This window comes from Pieris brassicae, chromosome 3 (assembly GCF_905147105.1).
Source record: "Pieris brassicae chromosome 3, ilPieBrab1.1, whole genome shotgun sequence".
Classification (NCBI taxonomy): Eukaryota; Metazoa; Arthropoda; class Insecta; order Lepidoptera; family Pieridae; genus Pieris; species Pieris brassicae.
The window spans coordinates 18,836,456-18,861,389 of record NC_059667.1 but is presented as its reverse complement, the minus strand read 5'-3'; the positions used below and the strand labels follow the sequence as shown (position 1 = coordinate 18,861,389).

Genomic DNA, 24,934 nt, shown 5'->3' with positions numbered 1-24,934 from the left:
CTACGGCACCTTTACCAATGTTTCCTAACTATAACTTGAAAGCTCCAGAAATAGAACCAACCCCCAGAGGTAATAACTAAAACATTAAAATTTGTAATTATATGTTTTTATTATTTGTATTGGAATAAAGGTTGCCTCATAAGTAGTCTAAATAAATTGGTTTTTTGACAAAACATTGAATAATAGGCCATGATGTAAAATTAGCCTTTTCTTGATCCATTAATTTCAAACCAGCAATTCCGGCAAACACTTCATGTTGTTAATATGAAATTTGATATTGTAAAACAAGGTAATGCTAAGTAATCAATAAGTCGTACTATACATTTCTTAAAATGAATGAAAACTATTTGCGCCAATATTGCGCAAACTTATGGAAGTGTTCGACTAAAGCCGCCATTACAGCTGTAACTGACATGTCCAATAAGTTCTGAAGATAATGTACGGCCTCTTCGTCGCCCAGATCCAACCTGAAATATATAAAATATATGACAGAAATTGTATTTTCTTTTACTTACATCCCTTAAATTATTAATGATATTATTCTTTAACAACATATATATAGACCATATGTTGAATATAATATAATAACATAACAGAAATGAAACTTAGCGCGAAGTCTTGGCCACTTGAAACATACTAACTTATTTTTAATACTTTTTAAAATTTGATGGCATTCACTGTAAACATAAATCTTGGCGATTTCAAAGACTGATGGAGTGTTTCGGAGAGAGACAGAGAGTCAGTTCTTCTCGTCCGTTCTACGCCCTTGAATTCAGAACTAGCAGTAAAGAAGCATTTCTTTTCTGACGTTCATAAGTGATGAATTCATGTAGTTAAGCTATCTACATAATTAAATTATACTTTGATTTGAATCTGAGTTGATTGATGTCTGAAAGATGCTTAGAAGGAAGAAAATAATTATAGGAAAGATTGAGAGGCACGAGAGAGTTTTCGGCTCCCTTGAATATTTTATCGAGTTAGATTTTACCAAAGGATAAAAACATGCAAGTTTATAAAAAATATATTTATATTTATGACGAGGCATTTTATCTTAATTCTTCGCCGTCTCATCAAATTCGTCATCATGAAAATAGAATGATATTCAAAAAAGCTTATTTTTATAGAGAGTACATGATAGATAGAAATATTATTAGAGAGTACTTGCCGTAGTTTATCCTGCACTTTTTTGACAGCTTTGTCAGGCTCAAGCGCAATATCCGGCACTGACGCATCAACCATAAGCGAGAATAGATTGAGCATCAGGTTAGCGTGTCTGTAAAAGAAATTATTATTTATGTATGTACATTAATAATTAGAACATATAGAGTTTTTGTAAAAGAAATTATTATTTATAATACTGTATAGAGGAATAGAGTTGACATTTTATGAATAAAACTTTACTACAATGGATTGTGTTACATATATAGTGATATACTTATTTAATTAGTAAGACATAAAAACACGATACATTAGCATAACTTACCTACGCAAATGTAAAAATGCTGTATAACATTGTTTTCGGAACTCATGGTAATGTTCTGAATGGACACCGCCCATAGCTTCAACCATTTCTTTACTAAGTTTCATAGGTGGGGGTAGGGGCTTCGGATCCCGACCGAGAATATAACCAAAATCTATATGGAAAAGGGCCCCTGATTTTGTAAGGAGTAGGTTATCTAGATGACGATCACCAACACCTGGAACAAAAATAAGCTAAAGGAAAAAATACCATTACCATCTTTCGATGAAACCCAATTACCGACATTTTAATCGATCTAATTGCATAATGCAATTAATAATGCAATGTAAACTTACCCAACAAATACGTAATAACACAATAACCCGCGCAACTCCGTATATACGTGTCCATCGTGTCAGGTCTGATGCCATACTGAGCGCCTTCGCAGGGATTGTGTTTGCGGAAAAAGTTTTGTATGCTACCCTCAGTAGCGAGTGCTTCAGCTACGGTCACAGATTCAATGAATTGTAGGAATCCGTGCTTCGAACTTGTTGCTAATACTTTGTATGGTGTAAGTTTTAGATCTAGATTCTCTCTAAAAAAATATTCATAAATTATTTACTAGGACAAGGTCTTAATATATTGAAATTATCTAGTTATAAACCATAAATTGATCGGATTAAAAAACAAACAAACTAACTTCTATCTTCTTTGGAACCATTAAAAAATGCAATGGCGGTAGTTGAATATTAAATACAACATAGTTACACGAAAATCGTTAAATAATTTAAAAACGATTTTTCTCAACTAAGTGACGTTTTCAGGAATTTGAAACATTTTATCAGGCCGTCTAGTTACCAAGATCAGTTTTTATAAACCCATTTTAAGGCGTTTCCAGGACTGGTTATACCGCTTTAGTAAAACAACATTCTAGAATAATCTGTGTAGGTCTTAGCGGACGGAATGATGCGCAAAAGACGAGAACCTTCTTGAAGCCAGTTTAATGACCGAGTAATGTGCCAAAGAGTTAAAAAACTGGGACCTTAGTTCTTACCTCCTAAGCAATTTATCCATTAAGGTAATCATCTGAAGAATGAGTTGGTCTTGACGTAGATCATCTCCATGTTTGAAGATGGCTTCATACTCGCTTCCTTCTGACGTTAGGAAAGTGAGCTTACACGGCATTAGAGCCGATTTGAAAAGGCTAGCCTTTTTGGCTACTATACCCTTAAAAATTTATTTTAGTTAAAAATATATATGTTGTATAAATATTTTATATCGACTAAACTCATTGGCTGAATGAACGACGTCACCGTACCTATGATTTCCGGTTCTTATATTCTATTATTATTATTACCTGAATTTTGACCGGCAATAATCGGTCAGTGTAGCATATTTTATTATAATTTTTACCTTTATTGTAACAGTGGGATCCAGTGGAAACGGCATCGGTTCAAAGTTAGCAAAATTAAACTTGAACGCATCCGGGTCAGCGAGTAGATGTTGCAATCGTTCAGCTTTTCGATTCCGGTTGCCACTTTCTCTGGCCACACTTTTGACTAACTTTACGAGTTTATCTATGAACACTTGCTGTCGTGCGAGGAAATTTCGTATACGCTGGTAATCTGTGTTACCTGTGTATAAAGAAGATATTATTTTTTAATTTACAATTAAGTAGAGACCGAGAGAGAATTACGTAAAGGTACGTTCATCAGTTTTAGTCTGCCCTATATAGCGATAACTGTTTAAAGATTATATTTGAATATTATTGAAGTGAAAATTCTTTATCGACGTTGAAAAAATTACCGTCAGATTTTTCGGTTACGCGTCACATTTTTCCATTACGCGCCATAATTTTCTTGTCCCTACCACGATTGATTCGAAGATATTAATATCAAAAATATATAATAACGATAACAATGAGAGTAATAATTCTATTACAGTTAATGAAATTCTGTAATAATTTTAGTAGTAATAAGGTAAAATGAAATAATTGTATTTTTTGTATTCATGTGTATTATAATAAAAGCCTTTTGTTAAATTTTATCTAATTTAACCAATTTCTGTAAAGTTGCATATAGTAGATCATGTTTCGAAAAATAAGGTCATAAAGAAGTTTCACTTCTTACGCGTGTACACTAGTACCCGCGTACACGCACACATCTTATTACATTATTTTGACATTTTTTTTTACTTTTTTATGTTTTTTTCCTACTCCTGATCTGGGCTTTGTACCTACCAACCATACAGATATTTTTTAATTTTTCAGGAATAAACATCCATTAATTTAAGCATACCTTTAGCAAGTTGTTGTGAGAAGCTCCTCATAACAGCAAGATACATCCCCCTTGTTGGCATATCACGTGAGCCTGATTCAGTATCTGAGCACTCAATCAGCAAATACCAGTAGAGGTAATTGGCTAGCACCTGGTTGTTACAGGCACGACTGATTAGAAAACTGGCAAGACTTTGTTCCTCTTCCGGTTCCGCATTTTCACTGGAAACAAAGGGTTATTTAAATTACTTCCAATGTAAATAATGAAGCACTTTAACAAGTCAACACGTATATCATCATTTTCTTGGGTCGAATTTGTAATGTTTCTCTAAATATCCCTTCAGCCTTCTGTGCCTGACACACGCCGTCGATCTAAGGCATACCGCTTTGTTCAGGATGTATTTATTTTGCCTTACAGGCGAGTGTTAAATGCGCACGTAACAAGAAAAGTATGTTCGTCACAGACACAGTCGTGACTTGAGGTTTAAGGGTCATAGGCTCAAGCCACTATATCTATTAATAGAAGCATAAAATATTCTTACTTAAAGTCTGTATTATTGTCGAGTGTCTCCGAAGTGCCTGTCTCTGAAATCACGCTTTCGTCAGCGCCCTCTGAATGTCTGCTTGTCATCGATGTTGACATCTCAGCAGACACATCTACTGTTATACATACACACGATCAGAAACTGAAAATACTCTAATTAATATCGGACGACTCGTATCTCTATAGGGTACTTGGTAAATTAGTACTGTTCCCTACATCCTTAATAAAAACTAAATCAGTCCTATTAGATTAATTAACTTTACTACCACTGATGCCTCATTATATCACAGCATAAAGATAATTCATCAGAAAGAGACGAATGAGCACTACTAATCGATACATCCTGCCTCGAATGCCGGCCTTTCAAACCGGCAGACTTGCATAAATATAAAAAATTAGTAAAACATGTATAGAATATACAATCATACACATTGCGAAGAATCAATATGACTTTAAGGTAATTGAATCACCAAGGATATGCAACGATAGGATTTTGTATTAACAATAAAGATGCAAATAAGTCATAAAATATACATATCGTGTTTGTATGTGAACAGTTTCTGAACGAAGTAATTTTTTCTATGACTAATATGTGTCCTCTGTTGTGTACATCCGAAATTATTGCATAATGAGGTTAAAAAATGTAAGTGTTTATAACTCGAATTACAAGCGATATTTTAAATACTGCGTCAGCAATGCAATCTCGACTTTAATGTTGAGTTTTTCGTGCCGACATCAGTGCGGATAGTGTAAAAACAATCCACGGAATCTGTATCGCTACTAAAAGTTACAGAGCACATCTACAAGTTTATTTTAATATTATTTTATGTACTATGGTAAAAAACTGTTTCGTAGGCTTTTTCAACTAAAGGCAATATAGGTCTGTCATCTGCCTTATACAGGGACAATATATTAACGAGATACATAACAAGGAGTGGTGATACTTAATATTATTATGATAGTAGTAATTAGCGTAAAAGTATTGACCTTTATGGCTGGCTTGTAGCTTTGAATTCATGCTGTCATGATAATGTAGGCAATTTATTAGCCTGTCATTAAATTTATTCGTTCCAGTTAAATTTACGTAAGCAGAAAAGCTGTTTTATCTCTAAGTCTCTGTCAGTATTTTTTTTATACAAATATATAAGTAACTGGGACAGTATTACAGTACAATAGGATTTCAAAATCTTTACGATTTTGCAAACTAATATGGGAATAATGGACTCGTTGTTATGTCACGTTTATTTGATTTCACAGAGATACGGACAACATATTAGCTATTTAAAGAGTAAACCGAGGAGGCTCACCTGATGATAGGTGGTACTTCTACGCATAGACACTCACACTATGGAACGCGAGTGTTTAGTCGACATTTAATGAATAGGTACAATATATTACAATATTAAATATGACGTATTGAACGTGTTTTATTCATACTTTAGCATTGTGAAGTGAAACTTGTATTTGTCAGGTGCCTCAATATTAAATTCAAAGCTACTAGAACATTTTATATTAAGTATGATTAAACTTGTATATTTTTTTTTCTTCTAAATTAATGAGATATTTTATCTCAAAGTCCCAGTCCTTTTTGTTTAAAACAAATGTATAAGCCTTACCCGAGGCAGAGAGCAAAGTAGTTTGACTAGCCCGGTGTTGTGGCTTTCCTTCCCCATCCGAGTACATCGCAACATCCTTGCCACATACACGGACGTATTCTGAACACATACATATATATAATAATAGATAATACTAAATATTATTAATATACATTGTCGAAAACAGCTACAAAGGCTTATTGCAAAACCTTACGGGTTTAATGAGTCACACCAACAATATGTTTCTAGTAAAGTAATTTAGTCCGCTCGCGAAAATAATTATATATTCTAGCGGCTTCAGCGTACGAATCTCGCTGAGAATTGCACGCCGGCCGTGTACGCAATGGATATTCTATGCTCGAATTAAGCACTGGCTCGCGGTTAACCGGCAACCCTTAGACCCAAGAAGTCGATGTCGTGTTCAGGTGTGTTTCACGTACATTACTTTCTACCTAGAAAAGCAAATAATCACGACGATACGAATCTGACGCCCACATTATATATCATAGAAGCCGGGCCATGATTTACAAAGTTCTAAAGGGTAACTGTTTTTTTAAGTTTGCTTTGCTTCCTGTAGCACTGCGATAGTGACGCTTCGAGAATCGTGTACGCGAGCGCCGGCTCGAAGCGTCCCGTCACACGTTTGCCGAAGTTACTTTAATATCTGTAATAGTGTGGTCTTAAGATAGGAACGAAGCATCTTTTATAAATTTTCTTTGAAGAAAAAAACGTTGGTGTGACTCATTGTTAAAATTAATACGTACAGGGATGGAGCCGTTGAATGGACTTTTACTATAGACAGGTCAAGACGTGGGGAACAACCAAAAATATATTATATTTTATAAATTACAGTATGAAACTAATAGATTCGGTATCATGACATAAAATACATATAGTTCATACGATTACAACATTTATACTTCCTTTGGATTTAAGCTACCTTTCGTCTGACTCGGGTCAACTTGCTGTGCAAACACTTTATATTGAACTGTTTGATTTAACACCTATTTATATAAATAGACACACGCATCCCACTTTATAATAAAGATGCAGTCACGCATGTCGAATATACGCCTATTAGCTATTTTCTCAAAAAAGAATTGCACAATATCATAAGGTAGTTAAAGTAAAACCTAAACACGAAGGTAGTTTACTATATTTTACCACGTGGTTTACTTCAGAAATTAACCTCAATTGTCTACTATTGTTCAATATAATATGATGTTCAATGACAAGTATTGATAATCAATATCTATTAAATTAAACTTACCTTCGTGTATTTCTAAGAAGTCTTCATACTTTAGAGCTTGTACTAGTTGCAATAAGTATAGAAGCAAATCTTCATCGGGCGCTTGTTTTAGTCTTGATATCGCGTACCTAAAAATTTAAATAAATTACAAAAAAATACTTAAATTTTCCGGGTATTTGACAATATTAAAATGTGGGTTATACAGGCAGGCATGTATAAGCAAATAATTATCTTGATAATAGTAATACAATTATTGGCCTCGTGACGTTAAATAATACTGGTGAAAAGGATCAAAACATATTTGTCCATAATAGTGTTACGTATGTGTATTTCAAATTAAAGTTCATACTTAAAATGAACTATAGGGCAAAAACCGAAAGTGCTATTTAAAATTCATATTTTACTTACTTCCTAACAGCGGGGTGGGAAAACTTCGGCGTTAGCAGTTCAAGGGCATCTTCCACGTCCATTGGTGCCCATTGCTTCATCATAGATAATGCTTGGCGGACCTCGCCTAAAACCAAACCAGTCTAAATAAATACACAATAAATTAAAAACTATTGCTTAATAGTTATAGCAATTAGATATTGACAATTAACGCTTTAACATGCTGGCCGCTTTAAATTAAAAAAAAAACGTTGTGTACTCTTTTTGAGGTGTTTTAACAATCTGACATTCTAAATTTAAAAATCCCTCATTTTAACTTTTAATTTTTGATGCAAGGAATGTTTGAAGATAAATTATGTAAACCTCATTAGATATTTTATAATTATACACAATTATACAAGAGTATATAAGCAATTACTATTAAAAAAATACATTATCTATTCGAATTTTAATAGATTCGTAGAATTTTGTTCAAATTTAAATTTTTTACCTGGTCGGTTCCAATTGACGCATTCTAAGAATTTTGTTAACGCTCTTCTATGTGATGACAAGTAGAATCTGAAATATGATGTAGCATAAAGATCTTTCAATCCAATCGCTTGTCGCTTATACTGGCTGTAAAACACGGAAATCATTTGAAGTCATTGTCAGTTGTAAATTCTTGAACGGATGACCATGCATAGAAGATGGTTTAAGTTTACGTTTAAACCCAAATAAAATAATATTTGGGTAGGTTAATTGTAAATGCAACATTTAAAAGCGTGATACTAACCTTAGGCAGTGACATACCTCAAGTGTTTGGCCACGCAATAGACATTTAGAAGGACTCACTTAATATGAAGTTTGTTTAATCACACACGTTACTTGCGATACGCTTGCAATGCCAAACATGCTTGTCTATTCGGTGTATATGACTATGATATCCTTATGTCAAAATATAAGAATAGAAATCGACCGTCTGGTTAAACTAAGCCCCGGGTTCTATATTAAAAATACAAATCGTAATTAATACAACCCGTTTCGTAGAATACGCTCTATAAAATATCAACATGTAGCAATTATGATAATTATAATAAACGAGTTTGAAAGTATGTTTGTTTACAAATAAATATATTTTTTAATTGCTTATAAATGCGACACATTTTTTGTTCGTTTATCTATATTTGGCATACTTAACAAATAAAATAAAAACACTATTTAGATAAAAAATTTCAACACAGACAATATACAACACAAATAATAAAATCTACCAAGAAACCAAAATTACCACCATTAAACAACGATATTATAGCACATGTATATATTAATTTTAAAAAAATAACACTCTCCATAGCTACTATCATTCAAAAAATCAAACACCACTCGCAATACACATCGAGCGAGTTTGCTTATCTTGCCGAAGCCGCGTGCAAATAATTTGGAGAAGTACATTAAGTATGGAGTGCATTATTTAACCAATTACCATCTAAAATGTGTAACCAATACAAAAAGGCATTAAAGATACATATTAGAATGAGCCTAGTAGACCAAATCAGGACGGCTGATGACGACGTGTATCTCGTTCGTTTTTATAAAATAGGGGGCAAACGGGCAGGCTCACACGATGTTAAGTGATACCGCCCGCCCACGGACACTCTCAATGCCAGAGGGCTCGCGAGTGCGTTGCCTGCCTTTTAAGAATTTGTACACTATTTTTTTGAAGGACCCTAAGTCGAATTGGTTCGGAAATACTTCAGTGGGCAGCTGGTTCCACATAGCGGTAGTGCGCGGCAAAAATTGGCTTGAAAAACGCTCAGTCGTATATATTAAGTTTCTCATGTAAATAGAGATACATTTTTGTAATGAGAAATATACATGAGTATAATGTTCCTTAACATTATACTTTTATACAGTAAATAAATCATGTACCGATATTTCCATATAAGGTCCTGCTCATCCGCGGACAACGGTGCAGCGGGTGCACTAAGTATGGCAGCAAGGCGATCCCGTTCCGCCGCCGAAGGCTTCGCGTCCCTTGCTGGTGCTACTCCACGCACTGAACGAGCCAGGCGATGCTGCTTGCTTTCTACCAAGTTTTCCTATGAAGAAAAAATACTGTCTCATTGCATTGCATTGCATTTCCTAACATGTTTATATACGTGTGTAGATAAATATTACCTTTTAGTCCGGTCAATATAGACATTTGAAATAACAAAAATTCCCGGAAAGCTGAATTTTGGTGGAGAGCTGGGGTTTACCATTACAAATAAAGTTTTAAAAATCCTACGATCCTATGTATGCTACTTTATATATACATAGTCTGGCCATAAATATTGTTACAATTGAAAATTAACAAAATATTACATTTGAATTTAGAATCTGTCATTTTTATATCATTGTTCATTGGTAAGTAGATGATAAAGAGAACCGAATCGCTGTGATTGGATTACATTACATATACAAAGTAGTTATGGAGCCAAATGAAATTTTTAAAACCCCATAGCCTTGGCATTAGTAAAATGTATGTGTACCGGGCTATTAATAGATAGGAACAACAAGACCTCCTCTGTTTGTATCAGAAATAGATCTGGCCGTCCACGTAGTGTTCGTTCAAAAAAGATAGTCAAAGCAGCAAGGGAAAGAATTCGAAGAAATCCTGTCCAAAAGCAAAAGATTTTATCTCGGGAGATGAAGATAACACATATAACCATGTCGTGTATTTTAAAAGATGACCTACGACTTGTAGCCTATAAGAGACGTACTAGTAATTTCATAACTGATATGTTAAAGAAGAATAGATTGGTAAAATCGAAACAACTACTCAGTCAGGTCACAGAACATTTTTGTTTACGGATTAGAATTTTTATACAATTGAGTTGAAAGCTCAAAGGAAGCTTTCCAATAAGTCGACAGAGTGCCATGTGGGCACCATCCTACTCCAGTGATTGTTTGGTGGGGTATTAGCCATACTTTTATGAAAAAGGTATCAAAACATTGGTAACAACAAGTGTATCAAGTTACCATTCTTGAGAAGGTAGTCAAGCCCCTTAACAGTTTCAATAACCAAGAATGGTCCTTCCAGCAAGACTCGGCGCCGGGTCATAAAGCTCGGTCTACGCAGTCTTAGTTGAAAACAAACGTTTCGGACCTCATCAGATCTGAAGACTGGCCATCATCTAGTCCCGATCATAATCAGCTGGATAACCATTTTTTTTTATTAATTATTATTTATTATAATATTTTATTTATGTGCCAGTGACAGAACTTTGGGACCAACTACGCATAATCGAGTCTATGAAAGACACAAAGACTCGGCTAGACATTATTATTATTATTAAGCTTTTAAATATAAATGTCTACCTGTAATATTTCGTAATCAGGTACTGTAACGATTTCTGCCTGTGCACGAAACTGGTACATCTCGTCACCATCTTGCTCGTAGTAAACCACTGCATGCTATAACAAAACACAAAAATATTACATTGTTTAAAAAAATAGGTTTTACTTAAGAGAAAACTATGGCGAGGATTTGCTTGTTCTAAATATGGAGGCAGTTAAAATTTTCTGCAGTAATTTTTTTCAAAAGGTTTATAAGATTCAGACGAAAGTGTTAAGATGTTAGTATAGTTTCAATTTTTTTTAGTAATGATGAAAGATCTGAAATTCAATAACGCGAAAGAGTACTATGAATAATCACAATCAAAGGAAACGCGCAATTCGCTTTATTCGCTTTATTTAAGAGCATTTCCGGTTCAATCCCAGACGATTTTCAATCCATCTATTCGTTTGACCAATGATAAACGCAAAGCAACATAGTATCGTCTAGTCTTCATTCATTCTCCCTCTAATATTATTTCTTGTAGTAAAAAAACTTATCACTAATGCAAAGTTCTCAACCTTGCAACTGCCAATTCTTTTACTTTTTCAATAATATTTTTCAAAATAGCTTTAAAATTCCAAGGTTTTTGTAATAACAAATTTAAAATAAAAAAAGAATTATCTTTGTTTATGTAAAGTTATTTTTAAACATGTATTGACGGAAATTAAAATAAACCAGTTTTTAAAGCCCTTTCTTTACCTGACAACAAGTCTAACTATATCAACATATAAGTGTGTCATTAACCCTTGAATAATCAAGGATTCTTTGCATTCTTCGCAATAAAATTCATACAATAAAAAAGTAAGATAAATTCAAATAAAACACTTTGTTTGAAACTGACTTTAATGGTTTCAAATATAACTTACACAAAATGATGAGTAGTGGGGTTGCGACTATAACAAAAACTAACTAGCCTGATCTAATGGTTCAGAAATCTAATTAATTATGTAATAGGAGGCAAACGGGCAGGAGGCTCGCCTTATCTTAAGTTATACGGCCCATGGACATTGCCAGAAGGCTCGCAAGTGAGTTGCCGGCCTTTAATGTGTAACTTAACTAGTAGTTAGGTTAGGTAACTAAATATACACAACATTTGATTTTTTTAAATGTACATTAATATGTAACATTGGCAAATACCCACGAAAAGTCAAAACGATGGCGCGTTGCGTTTCATAGCGATTGGTCAAAGACAGATCTTGTCGCGTGTCTGTGATTGGTTCATTGATACTATTAATTTTAAATTCTCATTTTCGCCTTTATGTATGATAAAATTTTAAAAGAATTCGAGCAGTCGTTGCTCCAATCCTCGTTTAATTTTTGTGTAATAATTCACTGATCAGTCTTCTGTGCCTGACACACGTTATCGACTTCTTAAGTCTATGATTTCCTTCACCATACGATTTCAATTGCGACTCCGACCTCTGGGATGAGAGTCGCACACCAACACTGCTCATTAGGTACACTAAGCTCACGCAACTAACTTTTATTTATAGATACCTATAACTAAATTGAGCAGTGGTGGCCTAGTGGCTTCAGCATGCGACTCTCTTCCCTGAGGTCGTAGGTTCGATCCCCGGCTGTGCACCAGGTAAGGTAAGGTGGACTCAATTTCCGCAATTAGACGCGTAGTTGGTCCAACGCGCGTAAAAGCCCTGGCTAATTTAGCCAGCCTAACTCCTTCCAGAAGCACACAAGTCTTCCGGGCACTTTACAGCTTCGCGGAGCGACCTCACTGTTCCGAAGATTTTTGTGCGTTGATTAGCCACAGCCTCGCATTCCAGGACTACGTGGGTGACTCCGGCTGGGCACTAATGGACTTTCTTTCTATTGGCGCATTTAACATTAGCTCGAACGGTGAAGGAAAAACATCGTGAGGAAACCGGCTTGCCTTAGACTCAAAATGTCGACGGCGTGCGTCAGGCACAGAAGGCTGATCACCTACTTGCCTTTTTCAATTAACAAATGATCATGAAACTGATACAGAAATCTGAGGCCCAGACCTAAAAAAGTTGTAGCGCCATTGATTATTATTATTATTGTTATAACTAAATTGAGTCAACGAGTATTCCTTTAAATATTAGGCTATCATATGAAATTGGCGTATTTCGTACTGGCCACTTTAATTACGATGTTCTCCTCTTTGGTAAGGAATCCCAAATTCCAATTTGTACAGCTATTTACTCATGTATTTGTGCTTCGATGACCGTCATTCATTTGTTTTTTTCTTCTGTTTTTTTTTCTGTTTGCGTCACCCAGTTTACAAAATGGAAAACTTAAAGTATCGCATTATTTACGAGTACGAGTTCCGCCGTGGCCCTAGTGCTGCGGAGACGACTCGAAGGGTGAATGATGTGTATGGCGGTCATGTTGCAAAAGAAAAGACAGTTCGTTTTTGGTTCCAACGTTTTCGTTCTGGAAATTTCGACCTGCAGAACAAGCCCGTTGTGGAAGTGGACGGCCTGAGACCCAAGTTGATAATGAAGTATTGAAGGCTATTGTGGAAGCGGATCCATCGCAAACCACGTCCGAGTTAGCTGCAGGCTGCGGTGTTAGTGTTAAAACTGTTTTAATTCACATGAAGCAAATTGGGAAGATTAAAAAGCTTGAAAGAACCTCACGAATTGACTGAAGCAAAGCGGCAAACGCGTGTCGACTGCTGCGTTACATTACTGAACCGGCACGATAATGAAGGTATTTTAAACCGAATCATTACCTGTGATGAAAAATGGATTCTTTAAGATAATCGGAAGCGCTCAGCGCAATGGTTGGATCCTGGCCAGCCAGCCAAATCCTGCCCCAAGCGAAAATTAACCCCAAAAAAGTTACTTGTAAGCGTTTGGTGGACTAGTGCCGGTATTGTTCATTGCAGTTTTCTCAAATCTGGCCAGACTATTACGGCTGATGTCTATTGTCAGCAACTGCAAACCATGATGGAAAAGCTAGCGGCTTAACAACCTAGGCTGGTCAATCGCTCCACGCCACTGCTACTTCACGACAACGCTAGACCACACACTGCACAACAGACGGCTACCAAATTAGAAGAGCTTCAATTGGAATTTCTAAGACATCCTCCGTACTCCCCGGACCTTGCTTCAACAGATTACCATTTTTTTTCGAAATTTGGACAACTTCTTGCAAGGGAAAAAAATTAACTCTGATGGGGGCAGTCCAAATCGCCTTCACAGATTTTATTGATTCCCGACCGACTGGTTTTTTTAGTAAAGGGATCAATGAACTACCTATGAGATGCAAAAGTGCATAGAAAACAATGGTTCATACTTTGATTAATTAGATATTTTATATTTAAAAATATTCGACTTTTTGTTCCTCCCATACAAAACGCTAATTTCATATGTAAGGACCTAATATATAAAAAAAGACAGTGTGCTGATATATTTACTTACATCGATGCCATCTATCTGAATGGTAGGAAATTCAATCATGAGGTACATGTAATTAGAATTTCTCTTCTCCTTCTCATTTATCATCTCAATCTCCCTGAAGGTCAGTCGGTCTAGCCAGTCCACCTGTAATGTACACGAGTTATGTAACTATTTCTTTAGCTATATTACTATATTATTAGCATAGTGGGACACATTTATGTTATGCATTTATTAATATCGCTTTTATATTATTTAAAGCCAATAAAGTTGTTTTAGCTTCCTTATAATAAACAAGTATAATTGAGAATTTTCTAAAATTTAATAAACCTTTGACAAAAAACTTTTACTTAACACTTTCAAATGTTAATTGTTTCTTGTATATAAAAAATAAGCCTCTATTTATACATATAAGATAGAAAAATAAATACATATACAATTTACTATAGGTATATATAATTACCGTTCATACAGAAAAAACATTTAACCAAAGAAATACAATTAAGATCCTTAACAGAAATGCGTTTAAGAAAATTCACGTGTGACATCATGCAAACTCGTTTTATGTTGATGACCTTATAAATGTTTATAAACATAGCATTGCATAAGCGAACCGTGTGGCTCGACTATAAGTAGCGGAACCACTTCCTAAACACTTTCAGGTATGGGCGACTACGTCATACATCTTAGTATTGTAATTTAAGCAATATTATGAATTTTTCAAATAAATGAGTTTAATGATACCTTACAAGGATATCCTACGAATCTGTACTAATTTTTTAAAATAAAAAGCAGTTACACGACTGGAAATCACCATATGACAGTTTGTATGAAGAATATGAAGCTCTAGTGTGTGTAGGAACACACACTAGCGCATCGTTATTTTTTTTAACGATAATAACTTTTTTGTCCTAGGGTTGTTCAATTAAAAGCGAATGGCTGTCCAATAATGTGTAAGACATAAATCTTTAAGTAAATGTTATTTTATTTTTCTTCGTTGTTTTTCATCTTTTAGGTTTATAGACTTTGAATGTCTTTTTGCTTTTTGCTGTTTAAAAAAACAAAAGTTCCTTATTTTAATATTTCTGACCGCTTCGACCTTCCTTGAGCGCGATGAAACGCTTCTTGAAACAAAACAACTTGTTGTTTCCGGATCTTTAGTATGAAGCCATGTTTCGTGTATAATTATAAATTAGTCAAAACTTAAAATCTTTTTGTAACAATCACAAACACCTTGTAAAATTTTCAGTCTTGATTGTTTCTTGGCAGAAAGCATTCAGGTCAACCAACACATTGATACTTTATTCATACGCAAAATGGTTGTGTATAATATAATGGACAGTTCCTATATTTTTAATTTCTCTTTGTATAAAAATAGTAAAATGACCATCTAAGATAATTTCTAAACATTTTAAATCATTTGTTCAGTCACTAAAGATCGGGCGTCCCGTGTGGGGGTCTTCCCTTGAACTCAGCATACCAATAAGCAACCATAGAATATGAAGGAGAATGAACTTTTAATGTTGCTCTCAGGTCTTGATTTACTCTCCGTAGTCAAAGATTTCAAGCAGAGATATTGTATAACCGCGCGAACTTGAATTTTATCGATTTATGAGAACACGTTCTGACACGACGCATATACTTTCGACGCACTTGCTTTCTATTTTTTTTAAACAAAAGAGAATTGATTGGTTTATTATATTTAATGTCTCAGTCTCTCATAAACATCAGGCTCGGGCTTCGTCCATAATTATTTGTTTCATTCCACAGATTACCACCACTACTTATTGAATCTCTAACGTTGCCCTCCTTCAATTTAGTTATGTTCACTTTTTATATTGTAATGCAACGAACTATTAATAAATAAAAGTACATTTGGTATTATGATATTTATTTATATCTCTCCTACCATTTGATAGTTTTCTTTATTATACTACAAGAACAAAATTTAAGGATAGCCTCAAATATATCTAAGAATAATAAACGGTTAAATAAAATACTTTAGTTAGAGGAAAAAAAACTACGAAAATATCTACGAATATATACTTGAGAAACCACTCGTACTTAATGCGCAAGCGTCATACTCTCACCTAATTTTGAGGATTCGATGACAGCTTCTACGTAAATAGTCAAACATTTGGGAACAAATCACATCATAGAATAAATACAGGAGCTGCGCTGAGTTTGAGCTTAAGCCACCTGAGATGTATACCTAGGTAAAAAAATTAAATACAACCCGATTTTTACACAAACGAAACACCTATTAAATCGACTCTGTATACAAAGTTGATAATTTTATACTTCAAGGATATGCTTATTATTATTATTATAAAAAATATAATTATTTAAATACTGACCTTAGGTATATGCCCATTGCGATGTTTTTTGGCCAACTTTGCCAAACGCTGCATCTGCTCCTTGCCCCGATCCGGTGCTTTGCCTGGAGTTTTTTCACTTCCTTCCATCCCAGGCCACACCCGAAGATCAAACATACCCTTTGAAATATACCTCCACACACTTAGCCATCTCACGAGTTGTAAATAACATTTTTTGCACACTTTTAAAGTACTACCAGCACTACCCATCTTCACTAAATTACAGTTTCATTTTTAAACTAGAATAAAGGTATCTTTATGTTGTGCTTAAAACACTTTTTGTTTTTTCCATACATTTAACGGCCTCTTTGAACGCAAACTGACTGAGAGCTAATGATAAGAGAGGTCAAGCTAAAGCAATTTTTATGGGCGTAGCCTTATCATTATATTAAACCTTAGCCTTTCTATTATGAATGTTGCTATAGAAGGAAAATTTTCAAACATTATCCATAAATAAAGGCTCATATATATGGAGAGAGTTCCTCGTTTTGGTGCGAGAAATCGTAGGCGACTATCATCAGCAATAATCGCCATAGCGTTAAGGCCCATTTAGATGGAGATAATTTCTCGTCTCAAAGGTACGATTATCGATAGAATATAAAAAAGTTTCTTCGTCTAAACATTCACACCTTTCGCTCTTCTTCTTTTGCGACAATTGTCTCGCAATGGAAAATTTATTATGTCCGTGTAAACAGAATTTCAAAAGCAATAATCGTATTTCGAGGTTTTTGCCAGTTGCTACCGTGAGTGCAGTGCGTGAGGGTGATTTAATTATATCTGCTCTTTTAAGACAAGAATTAATTAAACGGAAACGGCAAAAAGATGTTGGGTTACAAAATGGTGGCTAGGAGAAACAATTTTGATCGTTGTATGAAATTCTCAGGATTTTATTAAAAATTAGTCCAAATTTTTTTACTTTGAGCCCTAGCTTCACTCTCCAAAGATGATTTTACTTTCTTTCTTTCTTGGAGATACTGATTTCCCATATTTTTAATTATTGCACTAATTTCTTTGGGACCAAATCCCTCAACACACAATTCTCTCGTAGTTGCATTAAGAGCTGCATTTGTCGCTTAGCGTTTTTATAATTTTCTTTTCGCAAAATTTAAGGAATTTTTGTGTCATTTCTGAGATCAATAGCCTACTAATAACTAAACTCGACTAAAACATCTCGCACTCAAAACGGTTCAAACCGATTTGTACGATGCTCGTATAAACATAAAAAAATGTCAAACGAGATCGTGTTTATCGCAGTCGAGATTCTCGTAAGTACGAATCTTGTTACTAAAGTTTTATGTGTAAAGAATGATTTGAATGACAGAATTCAATTCTTGTCTGTATGTAAACATTTTGACACGATAATGCTATGGCGATTATTGCTAATGAAAATTGGATACGATTTCTCGAAAACGAACCTCTCTCCATCTTAATTGGCCTTTATAGTATTAACCGATAATGTCATACGAGATTCGAGAGTGATTTATCGCTAGGCGATAATTTCCTGCGTCTGTTTACACATATAAATTTTAGTAACAATATTCGTATTTACGAGAATCTCGAGAATCTTATATTTATATGAGATTTTTCATTCGAGTTAAGTGATTGTTATTGTCTCATAGGGTAGGGTATTGTTCTCAAAAATAACACAAAAATCATTTAAATTTAGCGCTGCCGATAATATTAAGTTCATTGAACTTTACAGAAGCTACGAGTGTTTGTGGAACTCGGAGAATGAATATAATAAAAAACCATGATACGAGACATGCAGCTTAGTGCATTTACGAGAGAATTGTGTGTTGAGGGATTTGGTCAAAAAAAGAAATTAGTGCAAAAATTTAAAATATGAGAAGTCACTATTTACAAAAAAGCAAGAAAGTATAACTATTTTTCGTAACTGGAGCTGAGGCTGAAAATATTTACGTAAAAATATTTTCAGCCAATTCTTTAGACTCATATCCTCAGAATTTCGTACAATGATCAAAATTGTTTCTCCTAGCTATCAATTTTTTAACCCAACATATTTTTTTTCGTTTCTGTTTATTTAATTCTTGTCTTATCTAATTAAAACACTCTCACGCACTGCACTCGAGGTAGCAACTGGCACCAAACCTCGAAATACGGTTATTGCTTTTGAAATTCTGTTTACGCTATTTTCACGTAAATATTTTCAGCCAATTCTTTAGACTCATATTTATAATATAATAAGAAAATCCTCAGAATTTCGTACAACGATCAAAATTGTTTCTCCTAGCTATCCATTTTTTAACCCAACATATTTTTTTTCGTTTCTGTTTATTTAATTCTTGTCTTATGTAATTAAAACACTCTCACGCACTGCACTCGAGGTAGTAACTGGCACCAAACCTCGAAATACGATTTTTGCTTTTGAAATTCTGTTTACACGGACACAATAATTTTTCCATTGTGAGGCAATTGTCGCCAAAGTGGAAGAGCGAGAGGTGTGAATGTTTAGACGAACATCCTTTTTATACTCGCCATCTAAATGGGTCTTAACTGACATTTTCCCTTAAATAATGTCCTTTAATACATGAACGTCCATTTTTTATGTCGTTATATTTTAGATACTTTATATTTTGGTGCAAAATTAACATAAAAAGGGTTATAACTGTTAACTGTTCGCTAGGCACTTCGATGGTTTTTTTAAATATCGATTACATATAGATTTTTTAAAATTTTATCTAGTAAAATAAGTAACGAAAAACTGTTAACTAAAAACATTGAGTTCACATACAAGTTCGGATGATAAAAACAATATATTGATAGATGACAAAGATAACAATTAACATTTTCATTTCATAAAAAAACCTGTACAGCCATATCTATCACCTATTTAGTGTTGCAATTGTAGAAGTCTTTTTTAATATGCATTAACGAGCTTCTGCCCGCAGCTTTAACAGCGTTTCATGTACATATTTTGTCAAGACCGTTTACGTTTTATAATAAAACCATATTAAATCATACACCCACCTAAATCCTTTCAAGGAATCAGACTATAAATTGGTGCCTACATCTAATTTGTACTTTTTCGGTTTGTTGAGGTTATATAGATAAAAAATATTTAAGTATTGAGTCGTATTAGTATCGACATGTTTCTGGGAAAGTGTTTTCCGTCTTGATAGCCTTTAATAGCAAAATAACTCTAGTGTCACTTTGAAGAAGAAAAGATTTTGCGAACAAAAATAAATTTAGATACTCACAAGTAATTGACTACATATTTACAAGTTTTGCAAAGGTACAAAAGAGCCTTGACCATATTATTTACGAGTTATTTTACTAAAATGGAAACTGATGTACCCACACATTCCCTAATTTTACATATTAAGCAATAGTGTTTTTAATTATTACATTTTTTCTCACTTTTTAATTATATGTACAATGTAAATATTTTTAAAGTCTATGCTTTTCTTGAACTAAATACCGAAAAAATTACACACTAACTATGTTTTAGTTTTCTCATATAATTCGTATTTATTTTTTTTACATTATAAGGATCAAGCACAGTCGAGTGCTTCGTATCGCGGCGACAAAGAAACTGACGCCCGTTAACAAACTTAACGCATGCAAACTTAATTTAATACTGGTTTGGATATTAGTTTGCATAATAATAAAGCGATCGATTTTTAAAAGATGATCTTTTGCAAAAATGATAGCAATGGTTGAAGGCACATGTTTATTTAGTGGTGATCTATGGTTTCTCATATATTCTAAAGTTCATTAAACAGACGATAAAACACTATTAAAACTGTGAATTAGTCTTTGTATAATATACAATCCTCTACTAACTTCTCGTAATAAGAAATTTATATGGTAGAACGTGTAAAAACTCAGATAAACACATTACTAGAACCTTCAAATTGGAGCAGTGTTGGCCTAGTGGCTTCAGCGTGCGACTCTCATCGCTGGGATCGTAGGTTCGATCCCCGGCTGTGCACAAATTGACTATGTGCGCATTTAACATTAGCTCGAACGGTGTAGGAAAACATCGTGAGGAAACCGGCTTGCCTTAGACTCAAAAAGTCGACGGCGTGTGTCAGGCACAGAAGGCACTTGCCTATTGGATTAACAAATGGTCATGAAATAGATACATAAATCTGAGGCCCTGACCTATAAAGGTTGTAGCGCCATTGATTTTTTTTAGAACCTTCAATTTCCTTTACTTAATAAAAGTTTTATTACGATTTCTAAAGTATCATAACGGGAAAAGGACCCAACATGTACTTCAGAGATAAAGATTCGTAAAATAAAACTATAAGTTTTAAAATGAAATGTTTCCTAGGAGACCTTGAAAAAAAAATGGGAATTAGCCTGGAGATTTTGTTACACAAAATTGTTACATTGGTACATATATCCTGTGTGCCTAAAATATTGTATTTATTATCTTGCCTATGTCTCAAACCGAAATTAATACTGACTACTTGAATTTTATATGAACTATATGAACCAACAGTTACAAATGTTACATAAGTTTAGTAGATGGAGCAATAGAGAGAATTGAACATTTCAAGTATTGCTGCATCAGCTTTTAGAAACATACCTGTCGTAGCATGCCATGTTTCCCAAATAATGAAATGGTTGTACCTCCCACAACCATTACCTTCCCAGGTCCAGCACAGTCATAGATGGTCATTGCTAGTATAGCATTCCGTGGCAGGTCACTATAATATACTGGAAGAGTCACCCATTCATTCCAGCTGTGAAGAAAAGTTAGTAAGAACTTGATTTTGCGGTAGCACTATTGTTTAAGTATTCTATAGATACATCTATTCAACTAATATTAAATATAGATATGTCTAAATCAATAAATGACAATATAATTAATTAATGTGATTTGGTACAAACAGTTCAATGAACAATAGTATACAATTGGTAATCAGTAACACGGTTAGGTCATAATTAAATTTATATACTAGGTGTTAGTATTCATATATTTATAAAATAATAGCTAAAATTCATATAAAGTGTAAACTCCATGTAGCGTCCCTCGATTTAACAATGACCCCCCCTAAACCGTTGAAATCAATTGGCTTTGGTTGGTTTAGCAATACAATGATACACTCTACATAGCATTACACCCACTCTCAATAACTACAACAATTGAGTAATGAAGCATGTTTAAGTTGCTAAAATTTGTAAAAACTGCGCAGCTGTGTACATTCTTTTGTTGCTTTATTATCCTAGCCTGCAATAAACTCAACTGTCAGCATCATGCATATTAACTTCACTTATGCTTACAACAGCTTCACTCTCAGACAAAGAGATTTTGGATTCAGTGAGAAACACACAAGGAGATGAAGAAGATGAGATGGATGAGCCTCTGACAAGCATTAAAGAAGCTCTGGTAGCAGCTAAAGTATTGGAAAAAATACTTCCTTTATCACCAAGATGCAACTGAATATCGCAAGATATGAATATAAAACATACTATATGGAATAGCATTCAAATAAGATTCTTTTTTATGTACATAACTACTAACTCTAGTCTTAAATAAAGGTTTTCTTTTTCTAATTCAGATTTTTCTTTTCTCCATTTAACAATAACTTTCTATAACACCATAAAATGCAGTCTCTTTAGTGTTGTTATATAGAGTTTACAATGTACTTATGAAGATCTTAATACATACTTCCATCTATTTGTAAAAGCCTTGTATGATGTAGTGACTGGCAATGCAAGAGGTACTCCTTCACATAGCACTTGGCATGTTACATACAAGTCTGAGCAACCTTCTTGATAAAGCCCAGAAAATTTCAGCATTGGATCTGATAAAAGCATATCATATTCTGGTTTTGCTCGCTTTCCTTCAAGTGTCCCACTATATGATTAACAAAATAGGTGTTTAAGAAAAACCGAACACAAGTTAACAAAGTGAAAGTGAAATAGTGTATAGAAAAAACCATTAGACAGCATGTTGATTTTCGCTTTAATTAAATTAGCGATTACGATTTAGTCATAATACAATAATGTATCAAGAGTATTTAGAAAAGGTAAACTTACATCTTTATTTCCACTTTATGATCTAATGACGAGCTATAAACGTAATAAAATTTATCGTCTATTTCGTTCATTTTAATTGACTACCTAAATTTATCCTGATGAATGATGAGTTGAACCAAAACAGTATAAATCTAATTTTGCAATCATGAATTTTTTATATTAGTACATTTCATCATCTACGAGCCTATAGCATAAATAAATTGTCACTGTTTTCTCAGTTTCTTTTCTTGTTTTCAAAACAATATTTTCATTGATCTTTGTTGACATTCATAAATATTAAAAATAATGTGACAATTGACTGATAACTGATTTCAAACCACAGTGTAGCAACTGGACTTTGACATTAGGAAGTCATGATTTTAATTCATGTGACATTTCTGAATCTCACTTTACATGTTATGTATTATACAATCAAAAATCTTTTTAAATATATCAATTTTATTTTCCTAATTCATTGGAGTAATATTCGACTACACATACTAACCCTTATATCCGTAATTCCATATTCCAAAAACTTGAGACAAACAACAGATAACGGCGCTTTAGACACAGTCACTTCGACAATCGTGATCTAACGCTAAACGATTTTGTATAAGAATGACGATTTGTCATTTTTAAACTACATTTTGTCTCAAGGCACCTAAGGGTCAAGAGTCTTCAGGCCAACGCCCAAGATTCCATTGTAAAACTTTACTTTATCTTTTTTCCAGCATTAGGACGGCGCTAAAAAGTCAAGAAATATATTATTAGACCGCGGTTTATAAGCTAGATCGTATTCTAAAATTCTTATCAGATAATTCTTCGTTTTCATGTTTACATGTCTGTGATCTGTCTGCATATCTATATTTGATACAAATATTAATAATAAGGTTTATAATCAATAATGTCAATTATCAGCTGTCACCACATGAACTACATCTTTCTTTTGACATTGATAATTGATATTAGATTTAAATTTAGTTATTTAATACCTTGGTAAATGGGATTTTCAATATTTAATAAATTATCAGTTTTAAAATCTCATGTAATAAGTTACGGCATTGCAACGATTGACATCGCTTTCACAAAGTGCAAATTTAATAGATAAACGCACATGTTACATATAATATATTTATATTTAAGAAGATTAGCAATTTAAATAACATCGTATTGCATAGGTATCGTATGAGCATTTCGATTAAAAATTCGTTATATTTGCGATACAATCTTAAAGTGTGTCATCTCTTCATAGGATAATGACGAAGTTACTGGAATGGGTTTCTGCAGCATCAGCATTCTTTGCAATATGGTACTCTTTGATTGGTGGATATGTGAAACATCCAATGATTGAAAATAATATGGATGTAATTCTTATTTCACCTATTTTCTTTTTAATACTTTTTGGGGTTTATGCTGTAACAGTTGTTTTATACCGAGTATTTACTTTTAATAATTGTGAGGCAGCATTTTTGGAACTACAGAAGCAGATTAAAGAAGCTAATACAGAACTAACTGCAAAAGGATTGAAATGGTAGCTTGTAAGTATACTAAATAAAGTTTTTATTGTTTATAAAAAATACACCCTGTCTATTATTTTGTAACCTTAAAACTATATAACTAAAAAGTAAAAACATCTATTATTATTGTAAAATAATGGCTTTCCACAAAGCTTTACACACTTTGTGTAATAAAAAATATTAGTACCTTATTTTAAAAATCTAATACTGTGTTAGAAAGTTGGGCGGCAATTAATATTTTTTTAAATTTAAATTTTATGAACCTTTTTTTAAGGAACTTTAAAAAAAGCAATTAAGTGTTCAACTGGTCAAATTTTATAAAGTTTTTAACAATATTTTTGGATTAGAACAATGCATTCTTTGTACTTATCAACAAGAATATATTGTTACATGTATTGTTTATAAAATGGATGTGGTAAATAAAAAACCAAAGTAAGATATAGCTAATGTTTTATTTATCAAGCTAATCATAAGATTTATTTACAATATTTGTATTGTAACATTAATAGTTAAGCACTTTCGGCTTTACAAAATGTAGGTAAACTTATAATAAACAATATAACATTTATCTTTTTTATTAGGTCATGTACATTTGATTGTTTTTAATTTAATCTTAAACCCTATAAATTATGTAACTGAAATTAATCTGATATTCCATAATAATAGGGCAAATTAATAATTAAAGTGTATGGTCTTGTATTATGTATTCAATAAATTATACTTAGAAATAAATAAACTGTATGTACAATAATATACAATATATAATTTTATTTTAAATCTTTGTGACATATTTTTAAAATATAT

General features: G+C 33.4%; 1 protein-coding gene and 1 long non-coding RNA gene across 6 annotated transcripts; one reads left to right on the top strand and one right to left on the bottom strand.

The window, feature by feature from the left end:
* Positions 1 to 90: 90 nt before the first annotated feature.
* LOC123707796 (phosphatidylinositol 3-kinase catalytic subunit type 3) lies at positions 91 to 22,899 on the bottom strand. Of its 5 annotated transcripts, none has more exons than XM_045658135.1 (19): positions 22,635 to 22,899; positions 22,264 to 22,452; positions 21,178 to 21,334; positions 16,605 to 16,742; positions 14,272 to 14,394; positions 10,849 to 10,944; positions 9,418 to 9,587; positions 8,000 to 8,067; positions 7,531 to 7,636; positions 7,144 to 7,250; positions 5,895 to 5,993; positions 4,277 to 4,391; positions 3,757 to 3,956; positions 2,873 to 3,093; positions 2,514 to 2,686; positions 1,816 to 2,054; positions 1,484 to 1,697; positions 1,166 to 1,273; positions 91 to 467 (listed from the first exon to the last, which is right to left on the bottom strand). In XM_045658135.1, exons 1-19 carry the CDS (start codon positions 22,703 to 22,705, stop codon positions 344 to 346), a joined length of 2,718 nt encoding a protein of 905 aa, XP_045514091.1. In that variant the 5' UTR covers positions 22,706 to 22,899; the 3' UTR covers positions 91 to 343. The 5 variants fall into 5 exon arrangements, with proteins under 5 accessions (XP_045514091.1, XP_045514090.1, XP_045514093.1 ...); XM_045658134.1 differs by having other exon boundaries at positions 4,277 to 4,394; positions 22,635 to 22,898; XM_045658137.1 differs by having other exon boundaries at positions 4,277 to 4,394; positions 22,264 to 22,399; positions 22,635 to 22,897.
* Positions 22,900 to 23,578: 679 nt separating this feature from the next.
* Positions 23,579 to 24,192, top strand: LOC123707560. Its single transcript, XR_006753512.1, has 2 exons — positions 23,579 to 23,791; positions 23,866 to 24,192. It is a non-coding gene; the product is annotated as an uncharacterized LOC123707560 (long non-coding RNA).
* The last annotated feature ends 742 nt before the right edge of the window (positions 24,193 to 24,934 follow it).